Here is a 13,843-nt window from a genome sequence, read left to right as displayed (position 1 = left end):
CATCCACACATTGATCTCATCAAGGTAAGGTTATAGCCTTACTTAGATGTAGACTAATCAGTTTTTGTGATTTTATGAGTCATCCACACATGGTGGAGGCCCTGGGGCTGTAGCCCAGGTTAGTCTGTTCATTAATGCACCCCTGAATATACTGTACAAAGGTATAGAGATGTTTTCTGAAAGTGTAGACATGACAACCAGCCGGCTTTCTTTTGTGAATTTATTGGACAACCAGCAAACTCTGTCACCTCTGTTTTTAACCTGAAATCCCGATCCTAGGACCAGATAGGACCCCTCGGATCAAAGCACACACACAAGACTCACACACACATACACACAGGTTTATAATTAGTATCAAGAGTGTACATGTGCAGCTGCAGTCGGCTGAAGAAGTCTCACCAACTATCTGCATCTTTGCTGACATAGTCCTTCTGCAGCCACCAGGGCCTCTGAAAAGCTGCATGAAGAATAAAATAGAAAGTGTATGGAGCCTCCTGGTGGCTGCATTAAAATACTACCTTCAGCAATCAATAATTTATATAATGAACAATACACAGTAGTTCAGCAACAATGCAAGAAATGGTGGACTTCCCCAGCAGATTCATTTACATGTTTTTATATGAAGTAAAATATGCCAGCATTCTGCCAACACTCGTGATATTTACTATAGGAATAATTAGTTGTTACAGCACAGTGAACTCAAGTAGCTGTTTTTAGGCACACCACATATTGAAGAGTGAGTAAAGACAAAATCCACACATAAAAAATAATACATTTCTAATAGCAAAGCACTAGCGGTTCTTTGGTTGCTACCCATCACTTAATGCAAATTGTACATTTTGACACATTGCTTACTGCATTTCCCTCACGTTACAGATGTAATTTGAGGAACCTCAAGCCATAGCCTTAGTGTGATTATTTATTAAAAAACAGTATCACTGTATCACTAATGCAGTCACTTTCCGTTCAATCAGTCACAACTTATTAGGGTCAATCTGACAAGAATATGATTTTTGTCATGTCAGCAATAACACATTGCATTTAAGCTTATGGGAGATGTTTAAACATCAATACTCACAGACAACATTGTTTCATTAACAAAATGGCAATAAATTATTTTTTCGCCACTAAGGCAAAACAAGAAGTTGAAAGACACTCAAATGCCCTGGAGAACTGAGAGCAACTGCACTGTTGGCTGAAATTTCTCTGTGTTTGTCACTTTGAGCAACACATATAAAAATGTTGAATAGAGCAGGTTTAAAGACTGATTCTCTATATTTTGCTGTCTTTTAAATGATAATCACTCTAATGATGATACTATTCTGTTTCTATATTGTTTCTTATCACTAAGTGGCAGCACTGAGCAATAAATACTACACAACTGAAAGAGTCCTTCACCAGATAAAATAAACTGCAGCAAGTGTTTTGTGTTGGCCTTTCCCCGCCAGTTACGTTAAATAATCTTTCTCGTCTGTCCCATATGTACTACAACTCTTCACCCCTTTACTGTCCCTTCATTATATCTGCATTAATAACCATCCTTTATCATAAACGTAATCTGTAAACATAACATTTGCCGTCTAATACTGAACGAAGAACCCAAAACACTTTTCAGCTACTGTTTGAATTGCACTTGCAGTGTATGTGTGATATAAAGGTGCATTTCAAACGGTGTATATTGCAGAAGCACCGTGTAACTTAGTGGTAGTAGCAGAAGTCTTATGGTCAACACTTTAAATTTACAAGGTGGAGCTAAGGGCACAGCAGTATGAATCCTGGTACTGATTGTAGCAGCCGCACAGCACCACCTCCACCATTTGAAACGCAATCAGGACTCTTCGGATAGCAGTTTCTGAAAGGAAAGAAAGAAAAGTTGATATACAGATGAAAACACCAAGATGCTACATAAGGATAAATTAATGTTGAGGGTGTTAACCTGCTCTCTCAGGGCCTGCATGGATGTGAACTCTATATGCTCTTTCTTTTTCTTGATCCAATCCGGTTCATCAGGGATCAGAAGGGCCAAAACCACCTTGATCACGATGAGCACATGCTGCAAAAACACACACGGTTAAAAAAAAGTGTCAAGAAAAAACATAGATGTGGTTATGTAGCTCTTACTAATCATCAACATCTTCATTTGTTTCCATTGTACCTCCAACAAAACAGCCAACAGCAGGAAGTTTGTGCTGCTCATCTCACCCCCCTGACACAGCTCTCGTAACCGTGGTGACAGTATCAGCAGCCAACAGTTAGACACGACGGAGACAAAACTCAGGACCTCAAAAGCTAACTGAAACAGAAGACAATGACACAAGCTGTTCACCCATAATTGCCTGAGTGGTGACACGATGAGTGCGTCTCATTCTCATTTCTGTTGTGCGTTGTGTGATCTGCTGACCTGCCACACGCCCATGTTCGCTGCAAGGGGAGAAAATGGCTTGCGGAAAAGATTGCAGATCTTGTAGGCATCCGATCGGATCTCTGTGAGGTTGTTGATGAGCAGTAGCACAGCCGTCAGAGGATACACGCAGGAGAAAAGACTCAAATAGCCAAACTGCACCAAGAGCTCAATGTACTCCCCAAACAGGCCCTGTGACAAAACATGAATCAGTCATACACTGCCAAACTGCATTTTAATCTTTGTTTTGTTGTACAGCTTCAGTAAATCTTTAAAACTGTATACACACAGGGAAAACAGGCAGGGTGATTTGGTTCCTGAATTTGTCCTCCTGTGGGTCATCTTCTCTCTCTGTCCTGCGGGGGGCGTTGATGAACCGGTCCACAAGGAAGGGTATGACCACCTCTGTCACCTGGTTCACGAGCTGGCTCACTATCAGCAAAGAGGCCAGGCGCTTCACACAGAAAGAGAGATTGTGATATGTGAGATATGTGGTGACTATGGGATTGTATGAGCAACCTTAGCAATGAAGACTATGGAACAGACAGCCTTTTGTTGGCATCTGACGTCAGTTCATGAGGAAGAGGAAATATCGCAGCAAACAGTATCGCAGCAAAAAGCATCGCAGCAAAAAGCATCGCAGCAAAAAAGCCCTGGCTTTTGACTTGAAGGTGGGTTTTTACATGTGTTCATCTCAAGTTTTGGAACTTGAACAATGAACTTGAACTTTGAATATTATAACAGTATATAGATGATATGAACGAAAATCACAAAAAGCATATTATGTATCCTTCAAAGCGTTGGTTGATGTCATTAGTCCTTTTTCCACTAAGGAAGTTCCTGGTAAAATTTAGGAGGCGGGACCTTTACAGGAACGTCCTCTTACTCTGTCCTCTAGGCCGTTTTGTCTCCATAGCAGGTTAGGACCCATCGGACTACCGATGTGACGCGCCGAAAGCATAACAAAGAAAATTACAAAGAGGAGGTAAACATGGAAGGAACTGAGTTGGTTGCCAAGTTTCTGCTTTGTGTGTTCATGTACATTGTGGTGGACAAACTTTTTCCAGCAGTGTAAACGCTTTCTACCACTGTTCTTTTTCTGCTGGGTTTTAAAAATGGCGCTTATTTTGGTGCTTTCTGTTGACATCAAACTCAAGCCCCACCCAGGAGTTTTTCGGGGCCGCTCGGAGTACATACCCCGAGGCAGGGACTCGTACCTGCAGTGGAAACGGGGCTATTATCTCAGCTGGGCTTAAAAACATTTCCAACGTTTCAATCAAAATGTGTGGAAGTGGAGAGACTTGGACAACAAAGGTCTAACACACTGTAAAGGTGCATTGTTTGTTTTTGATATCGACCTGTGTAAGGGACAAAATGTCAGGATATTGCTGCAATTTTCCAACTGTCTCATACACGTTCGTCAATTTCATAGTAGTGCAAAATCGAATTATCAGCAAACAACCTTAAAGACACAACACTTTCCTGGAGTGGAAGAATTGCTGAACTCAGCTTTTACCTTACGGAGCAGAGACACATCCTGCTTGAAGAAGGCAATGTGGAAGAGCACTGCGAAGTAGTTGAAGAAGGTGAACTGAAGGAAGAGAGAAAAGAAACAAGTGAATTACCCTGTTGTTGGAAAAGGATGTATGAGCTAGTGTTTCAAGAGGGGAAACTAACCACTAAGACTTTGGCTGTTAGATGGTTCTGAAAGGCCGACTCTTCTCTGTGGTTTTCTACAGGGACACAATGAGGGTTCATTGGATTTCCATCAGCATTATAAAGAGCACTATCATTGTGTTCATACATTCCTGAGTCTTCATTCTCCCTCTAGTACCACCTGTACTTCACTCACCGTATTCAGTAAGAGACTGTGCCACTGTCTTGTAGACATTTGCTAGCATGTTTGTATAAATGATGTGAAGCACAGAAGGCATGTAGAGCAATGTCTGAGTCAGCAGGGAGTCCCAGTCCTGGTGTAGCTGTTTCACCTGGCCCTCCCCCCAGTAGAAACAAACCATACCCAGTACCACCAACCCTGCAGGAGGAGAAATGACAGTAGAGGAAAGTAGAGGTGATAAGGGAGGCAGAGCTGAGAAAAGGTTTTACAATTTTAAAAAATACTTCCGCTGCTAAGTGCTTTTACATGTTTTCACACTTTGGTTGAACTTCCTCCTCAAATGACATTCAATGTCACTTCATCTTTTACTCGAAGCATCACATAAAGCAGCAGATTCAATTCAAGCCCTACCTAGAAACATTCCCACCACTGGGACTGAAACCAATGCCATGCGGAGATCTCTCTGCCATTCAGGAAACAGCGGCTCCACACGACCTGTAACAGGGTTGACACCGAGGTCACCATGGAAACCAGGCCGGGGCTCTGCAAAGCGCTCAGCAAGGTGCAGGGTCCCCCAGCGGTAGGACAGGGAGGCGCTCCGACGCTTCCACAGCTCAATAACCACCGTGGACCACAGCATGCTGAACACAGCCTGGATGATGTGACCAGGTCCTGCGTCATCATCAACGATCGTGACCTGTGAGCCAGACACTGACTCCACCATCTCCTTCTGAACCTCACCTGTCATGAATAAAGGAAACTTAGTGTCCAATTAGTTTGCCTTTCACCTTACAGCTACACTAAACAAGACTTAAATACACCATCCATTAGCCTAAAAGAAGAGAGTAATGAAACAACACTAATTCAAACTGTTTCTTAAATGTCATAAACATTGAGGACCCCCCATTGTACAATGTTTTTAGTGAGCTGAAGAACTCCTTTAGTGAAAGGGTTAGTTACTTTCAATGTCAAGGGGCTCCTCGGAAAGATTTAGAAGGTCCTTTTTACCCGATGTAATGAGGTCTTTCAACAAACACTGTTGTTGATTGTTGAATGTGGTTGATGTGGTGCCTTGAATTTATCTTGTACTGCCTGAGTCTAGTATGCTTCCTTCCTGTATGTTGTCTGTCTTTGTGTAAGGGTGACATTCAGTTTAACGTTCCTCTTATCTTATTATGTTATATCTCAGTAGCATAACTGATAATACTGAAACAGAAAATGGACATCACTCCAATAAAGGCAAATCTAGACTTGGTGAATATGTTGTACTGCAGAAGAGTTGTGTGACATGTCATTTTGAGAGACTTGTTGCATGGGCTTTTGCATAGCTAGAAATTAGCATTCTAAATGATACTAACATTTGCATGTTAATGTTCTAATATAAAAGCTAGCTACCTAGTTGTAACATGCATTAACAATATGCTAGTGTTTGCTATGCTTTGAGCAGAATGCTAACTTGAAACTGGTATGCTAACTGGCACTACTGCTAAACTGAGTAGCCTAGTAGCCACAAAAAATGTGTTATCTCGAGGTTATGAGTTAATTAGCTTGTTAGGTCAGAGAAAACAAAACAGTTGTCTCATGGTACAAGTAAATTTTCTTAAAAACAAATGCTAACAAGGTGATTAACTTGTGATCTTGATATGTCACAAAATAAAACAGTTGTCACTCCAGGGATTCTTTGTTTCTTCAGATAAGAATAGCCAGGTTTTATTCTATTTTTTATAAATCCCTAAGAAGTATTGCAGCCTCACAGGTCTAGCATAGCACACTTTCGGTATCACTGCTCTCGTCTCTTTGTCAACTTTTGTTTTACAGCATCAAACACCAGACATTAATGTTATATATACATGACAGTTATATGAAGTTTCCTGATATGTCTGTTTTCAACTTATTGAATCTTTTAAAGCTGGAACTGCATCACCTTGCCACATATGAGGCTAACATTAAAAAATTGCCTTGTGAAGCTTTAAGATAGTTAGGTTTGAACAAGTTTCTGATGATGATTTTGTATGCTGAATGAAGCATAAATGCTATTCGCTGCATCCGTAAACATTAATAATCATAATCATAGTCATAATCATAATCACACATGGCAGTGTGTTAATAGAAATCCAGACACCTACCGGAGAAGTATGTGATGGTCAGGCCCAATATCGCTGGTGGCAGCAGGGACCAGGTGTAGAATTCAAGGAAGCTGAAGTAGAAGGCCACTGGGCTTCCAAAATATGCATTGACTGAATCTGGGTAAAGTAGAAACAGAAGTGTCAGGTGTACGTGCATGCATGGTTCATGGGTCTTACAGTACACATGTGGAAAATGGAAGCCGTAACCCACTTTCCACTCCAACACCCATACAGCCATGTACTGACAATTCCTCTCAGGGAGCATCAAGAAATGAGACTTTGACCGTATTTGGATCTGCTTTTGCATTCATGTACAGTAATGTATTGGTGCGTATGTGTGTGGTGTGTTTCCACCCACCCAGTGGCTGAGCCAGTTGATTCCCAGAGTACCAGGCTTCACTGAGAGCTTTCAGTTTGTCATATTTATGGAGTGGCAAGGTGTCCACAATCACACTGGCTGACCTCATCTTCTGCCCTGCAAAAGTGTTCAGTCACTTTATCACAACAGCACTCCAACAGTGACTTGAGAATATGAGTGAAGCAGGGGCAGTTTACAAGTAAGCAATAACTAAACCACACATAAACAGACATACACACACACACACACACACACACACACAGCTACATAGGCACACACCCCCATGTATACACCACAGACACTGAGGCTGATGCTGAGTGAGGCATTTTCATGATTGAATGTGAGGAGAGAAGAACAGCTGAGGTCAGCTAAGCAGGATGCACATAGTGCAGCTGGATACTGGCTGAATGTGAAGACAGCAGTAAACAACAAATATTTACCATATTGCTGTCAGTATGTCCCAAAAAAATATACATTGTAATTGATGGTTAAATCATTCAAAATATGACTTGGATGAGAGTCTACAACACAAGCGATAAGTGCACTGTAAAATGCTTAAACAAAGTTAACAAGTGATCATTTTCAGCTTCTGAGTCATTGTTAGTATTTCTGTCTTCAGAAAGAAATACCCCCCCCCCCCCCCCCCCCAGATAAATAGTGATCAGTAATGCTCAGATAATAAACAAAAAATATTAATCTAATAATCTCGATGGATATTTTTCCAGTGCACAAAGTCAGTTTCCCCACGTTTATGTGATGTTTAAGTATTTTTATCTGTATTTTTCCTCATGTATTGCAGTTAACTCTACTCATCTTAGTGGTATCACTTGTTTTATATCTTACGTGTTCATGTTCTTGTGCTGCTTCTATACTTTTTCACTGATTCTATTCTGTTCTACAGTATATGGTAGTGAAAACACAGTGAGAGCACTCACAGATGTTGTCTCTGTGTTGCAGTGTGTAGTTGTCAGACAGGCCAGGTATTCTCAGGTCCTTCTGTGCCCTCAGACCATCCAGCTCATACTTCACTATATACTCTCTCTCCGCCAGTGTCAGGAACGCCTCCATGTTGTCTGTCACACATGAATAGACACAGATACATGGATATAGTCTGCAATGCATGAATACTAGCACATACAAGAAATAAAAATGGTTTCTTTTGAAACAAAACCATCCTAAAATATTACTCTTGAACTACTGCAGGTCGTCAGCAGAGGTGTGGTGTATGACATTACATGCAACATCTGTAGGGATCACTACATCGATGGAAGAGACTGAATGAACAATGGAAACAGAAAACATGAGTCTGTAAACAGCGACCACTTCATAGACTGGGCAGGGTTCAAAGGTCATTGACCAGACATTAGTGGACAGACAGTCACATCAGTGAACATCTCTCAACAGAAGAAACAATCACCATCTCCCCCTTATACAACCCCTGTTATCATATGTCAGAATTCCATGTTGTAGTATACCTGTACATGTCAAAATGACCAAATCTGAACATTTATTTAAGGATAGCACAACTAAACAGCCCTTCTATTCTCCATGATTTATTCATTTTATTTAGTCTCAAAGGTTTTGAAGCTCCTTTCTTTCCTCCTTCCTTCTTCAGCAATTTTTTGCCAGAAGGTTTGAGAAACAAATTTCTGAGTAAGTTTTTTTTTGTGCCTTTACTAGAGACACATGTTTATTTTAGTGTAATTGTGCTTAGATAATGCTATTTTAACAATAATAATGACCATTTTACTGGTTAAAAAAAGTATATATCAAGAAAATATTATAATGGCTGTATTATAATGGCTAATCTAACCAGGGGCCTTTATTGCTTCTCTCTTCTTCGACTCCTTTCATCTCTCCGCTGTCACTGCCTAATAAAGGCATAAAATGCCCCAATAAAATAGGTACAGTACACATACATAGTCTGATACATATGCAAAGTAACACACCATGAAACATCATGTGAAAAACTAAATGTCACCTTTTCATGACATGATAAAGCAGCCCTGTTTTCAAATAACCCTGTTGGGTGTTATAGTTAATAATTCATTTTGCTTGAGAAGTTGGAACATTTTCTCAACCGATTCATCACTAAATATAGAGATGCATAGTTTTTACTGCAGCAAGAGTACTCTTTGAACACAGACCAGGAATGGAAAAATACAACACAACTGAACTTTGTATTGTTTGCACCTGCTGGACTGTTTGAACATGTGTCATTTTATGTCATTTTATGGCTAAGCAACAGGATGCTTCTTTTTAGATCAGGAGGATGAATGTAATTATTAAAAGTATTAAATGAACAATAAGTAACCTATTATATTTATACAATACACCTTCCTGTTTGTTGAAATTCTGATACAAAATATGACTTTAACTTTTAACATGATGAAACCGTATCCATCATTTTTGATGTAATTTGTGTTGCTGTACCTGAATCTTTAAAGTGTTCTCTGTCATTGTAGGAGAAAGCCTCCATGTCCCCACTTTGGTAAGTCTTACATAGACCCAACTCTTCGGTGGCCCGTAGTAACGTACAGCGCGGGGCAGAAACCATGATGATGTCACCACTGGCGTCCTCGCCTGGGTGGGCCAGTAATGCTGCACCTGGGGTTGCACAGTGGAGTAGAGAGGAAATATTGAAGCTTTTAATAAAAAAGAGAGCATGTCCTTATCTGCTCGTCAGAAACAGGAGAGCTAAATAATAATGGTTGTCGTCAGCAAAGCGATGATAATGTAAGAGGGGGAACCAAAATGTAGGGGTGTACAGTATTATGGTCAAAACAAAAGACTCAATGATATTTAATGTAAAAGTACCAGACAAATCTAGCACGTCTAGACTAGGCACAGGACTGCACACAGAGAAATTGCTTGTTTCAGAGGTGTGTATTTAGTCAAGGAGTGGTTGCTGACAGATGGAGGTGAGACGATAAGGGATGGTTGCGAAGATGGTTTAGCAAAGAGGTCAAGTCGGAAAAGAAGAAACAAAGTGTAATTCTTTCAGGCTAAGCTATGATATGGATGACTGGGACAGTGACAGTGATATGAAATGTATGTTATTAACCCCTCATCATTTATCTTTCCATTTTTGTTTTCCTTTAAGTAGTTATTAAGGAAAACTGTGGTCATTTTAAACCTGGGTTTTATCGTTATAAGTGTTGCCATTCTGACTAAAGGTTAATGCTAACCTCTGCTGCTACCTGGATTATTCTACATATGAAATGATACATAACAAGAAGAGTCAGTAGAAAGCAGACCTACTACACATGTGTCTCCCTCATAGTAAAGATGGCAAAACATGCTGATTAATTCATCTACCTTAAATTTAGTGGATCATAACATGGAATTAATATGTAGATGTTGTGGTTCAAGATGAGACCAAACTTCTTTTCATGTCAGTTTTTGAGCCAATATGTGGTCTCCAACAGACTAGGTAAACTTTGTTTTTAGCCATGCGAATTTCCAAAAATACCTTTTGCTGTGTCATAATGCATAACGTAAAATTGCAAAGACTGCAGAAAAAAGGCAAGTGTAAGCTTTACAGCTCATAAGGAATGGTGTTATAAAATAGTTTTTGTTTTAAATTATGAATCACCAAACCATGAGAGGACCTTGAACATACAGTCCTAATTGTACACAAAAAATAGAATCACTAAAGAAAAACTGGTTGTTTGCTAGCTAGCTAGCCAAACAGCTACTTTGGTTAGCCAAACTTTTGCTAGTTAGCTGTCTGGAAGTACATTCCTGTGCAGTTAGCTACCACAGCTAATTCAGCAGTATAATATCTGTATTTACTTAGACTCTGGTTGATTTACATAAATCAGACATGTCTTAAGACATTTCAAAATATCTTCAAATAATTTGGTCCGATATGGTTTTTTAACAAAATGTTACTTTGCTGAAAAAAACAAACTCTATATACAAATATGTCTCATTTCAGAGGTGTAACTACTGGACACCAGATGTTTCATACTTCTCAGCATGTGTAAGTTCCATACTGGATCACGATTGACTCCAAACTAATGTGATGTCACAAATCAAGCTCATAGGTACACACCTTAAACTTAAAGTGAGCATGAAGAAACTTGCCGCCTTCAGTAGATGAATGTGACAACATTGTCAAGCGCTGCACAGTGAGGCTCACACATCCAAATGAAGCAACAATAAGCAAAACACATTTTTGTGTAGAGGGGGACTTTAAGCTGATTTGGAAAGCTTAAGAAAGCTCCCACTACTTGTCCCCCATATACGTTTCTCCTGAATGTTGTTGAAATCATGTAACGGTAGTTTCTATGGGTATTACCATATATTGTATCCTTCATTGGCTTGCTCTGACTCTTGAGTGAAGATATGTTTACACCAAGTGCATTTTTCAGAATCATGTTTGTTATGGCTGCACAAAATGGAAATATTCTGCATAAATGTCATAATTTTAATTGTATACACATTCCCCAGTATATTTGGTATTAAAGCAAACTGAATCGAATCTGATTATTAGGCTACAAATGAATGATACATTAATAAAGTAGTCTGAATATTGAAATGATACATTTAGCTGCAAAGAAATACATGTAGTAGACATAACTATGTTTTTGGTTATATATATTCTCTGTCCTGGTTAAATATTAGCCACCTTAGATTGAACTAAATGTATCTGATCTTCCAACTGGCATGTACTGTAAATGCAAATCAAATGTTTAAGTGTGAGAGACCTTCCAGGCATTGACTCTCTTGTGTAATACATTTCCAACACCAGACTGACAGAAATGTTTGATCTGCATGTTTTTTGCAAGGCTGAGAGAAAAGTGATCTACTGTATGCTTTGCTATCTGAGCCCTTACCTCCATCTTTCTGAGGCGCTCCAATCAGTCTGATGAGCCACCTCTTGGTCTCTGGGCGAACTTTTTCCCCAAGCTTCACTACAACTAATGGCTCAACTTGCTCCGACACACAGCAGGGGCAGCTGACTTTAGTCCAGCCTGGTCCGATGCTGGTAGCACTCAGTTTGCCCAGAACCTTTTCCTCAGGAGACGTATCCTCTATCTGCTGGGCTGTGTTACTACTGCTGCTGCCTCCTCCACCTTCATCACCACCTGCCTCACTCATGGTGACACTGTGAAGAAATAATCACAAAAACAGTTGTAGTTTACCATGGTGCAGCTCCAGTCTTCCAGTACTGGAATTTTTTTTTCCTCTACATCATTACAATGTCCCAACAGAAAAGATGTTTTCTTCTCCTGTTACACTGTTGGACTTTTACTTCTTCGATTTGACATTTTAGATTAAAGTTAAAAGATCCAAAACTTAACTGACACTGGCCCTAAAAAACTGACAGATGCTTGCAGTATTATCTCAACATTTACAGAAGAAGTACAGCACAGTAGAAAATTAAAAAATATCAAAATAGTGCCATGAGGCATAAATTTACAGTATTTACCTGCTGTCAGGACTCTTTGCAGTGCAGTGCTTGTAAAACTGTCTCCTGACACACTTCAGTAGCTCTATTATAATGCATTATTTACATACTTGAGTGCAGTCATGATGACAGTTATGAATCATTTTCATCTTTCATTTCTGCATTTGCATCACCAGTTATTACATTATAACACCATTATAACCCTGTCATAGAGATCTTAGGTTTGCATTTGAGTCTGAACATGCAGAAACTTTATGGGATGAATATGATGTCATACTTTAAAAAAGGAAAGGTTGAAACTCAGTGTTTGTCTTCATGTCTCTCCTGTTCTGTCTGTCTTGTGCGTGAGTTTGTCTGCTTCCTCCAAACTACACCGATGCCTGCAGCAGTGGGCACAATGGCTCGTTTCAAGCTGTAAGGAGGATGAGGATGAGCTCTCCTTCCCTCTTAAAAGACAACAACAAGTTGGCAGCCCATTGCTATCCACTTGACAAACTGCCCAAAATTATGCAAGCCTTCACAACTCACTGTCAATCTTGCAAAACCCTTTTTTTTTTCTTCAAGCTGTCAACCACTGATTTTCTCTCCACGCTTGCTTTTTGTGTTTCAAAATATGATATTCATCCCATACAGTTGCAGCTATAATTTTCCAGGAATCTGTGTGCTGTCATTCAGACTACTTGCTGCTGCAACTTTAAGATATGAATCTTTTATAAATCTTTCAGTTCCTTGAGAGGAAGCAGCAGTTATTCTAGTAGCAGCTGCACATGAGAAACTTCCTCTGACTGAGTTGAAGATACACAGAAATACAGAGACACACTGGATTTCAAGAAAGAGACAGAGCTAGGGCTGATAATAGTACACTTCCTGTTGTTTTATTAAAACAGAGAGTGACATAAAGGGCAAAGGAGAGGATGAGTCAGGAAATACAGCACCTGACAGGGCGTTGATGATGAGGATTTGGTCTCCAGTCCTACAGCAGGCCCACAGCCCCTGCAAACTCCTGTTTTAACACACGCACACAGACACACACACATACACACACACACACACACACAGAAACATAAGACAATATCCATTTAGTTTCCCTGAAAGGAAAACAGGAACAACACACTCTCTCTGCCAGGACTTACCCAGCTTCAGCGTGTGGATCCTCCCAGCTTTCTATGTATGTGTGTTTGTCTATATGTGTGTGTGTGTGTGTGTGTGTGTGTATGGCTGGAATGCGGAGGAACTTCCCCGAGACTGCAGGGTGTGGAGGGTTGTTTAGTTTTTATTCAGGCTCCTCCCTTTGCCAACCCTCTGCTTTAGTGCTGCTGCTGCTGCTGCTGCTGCTCTGGGTCCTACTGCTCCACTCCACATATTTGGGACAACTACAATTTGGTTTGAAACTTGGACAAAGTTGCACTGCATGAAGTGCTCTTTGTCAGTGAAGGTTCAGGACCCCCACATGGGATCACAATATGATTACTACTGAAATTTGTTTTTACTTTTTCTTTGATTTCTTTCTTGTGCACTACATGTTTTAAAATACTCAAATAAAAGTCTGGGAAGGGAGATTACTCTTTGGATGAACTACTCACAACTCATTGACATGCACCATACGATGAGGGGTTTGCAAGAAGACCTTACTATGTATTAATTAGCATTAATCATAAGTAGTTCAGGAAAAAACATTATTAAAAAGATCCTTAAAGCTTAACAT

At 40.0% G+C, this 13,843-nt stretch overlaps 1 protein-coding gene across 2 annotated transcripts; it reads right to left on the bottom strand.

Moving 5' to 3' along the window:
- Positions 1–206: 206 nt before the first annotated feature.
- ano10b (anoctamin 10b) lies at positions 207–13,340 on the bottom strand. 2 transcript variants are annotated; one of them, XM_053319047.1, is made up of 16 exons: positions 13,272–13,340; positions 13,074–13,141; positions 11,564–11,835; positions 9,156–9,329; positions 7,658–7,795; positions 6,723–6,839; positions 6,365–6,481; positions 4,650–4,979; positions 4,254–4,436; positions 4,079–4,134; positions 3,918–3,992; positions 2,691–2,855; positions 2,402–2,593; positions 2,156–2,293; positions 1,937–2,053; positions 207–1,852 (listed from the first exon to the last, which is right to left on the bottom strand). In XM_053319047.1, the coding sequence occupies exons 3-16, from the start codon at positions 11,826–11,828 to the stop codon at positions 1,829–1,831; spliced, it is 2,091 nt and encodes a 696-aa protein (XP_053175022.1). In that variant the 5' UTR covers positions 11,829–11,835; positions 13,074–13,141; positions 13,272–13,340; the 3' UTR covers positions 207–1,828. The 2 variants fall into 2 exon arrangements, with proteins under 2 accessions (XP_053175022.1, XP_053175023.1); XM_053319048.1 differs by having other exon boundaries at positions 13,074–13,144; positions 13,272–13,319.
- Between the last annotated feature and the right edge of the window lie 503 nt (positions 13,341–13,843).

This window comes from Scomber japonicus, chromosome 5, assembly GCF_027409825.1.
Source record: "Scomber japonicus isolate fScoJap1 chromosome 5, fScoJap1.pri, whole genome shotgun sequence".
NCBI classification, from domain to species: domain Eukaryota; kingdom Metazoa; phylum Chordata; class Actinopteri; order Scombriformes; family Scombridae; genus Scomber; species Scomber japonicus.
Note: the sequence above shows the minus strand (reverse complement) of the source record. Positions and strands in the feature narration are given on the sequence as shown.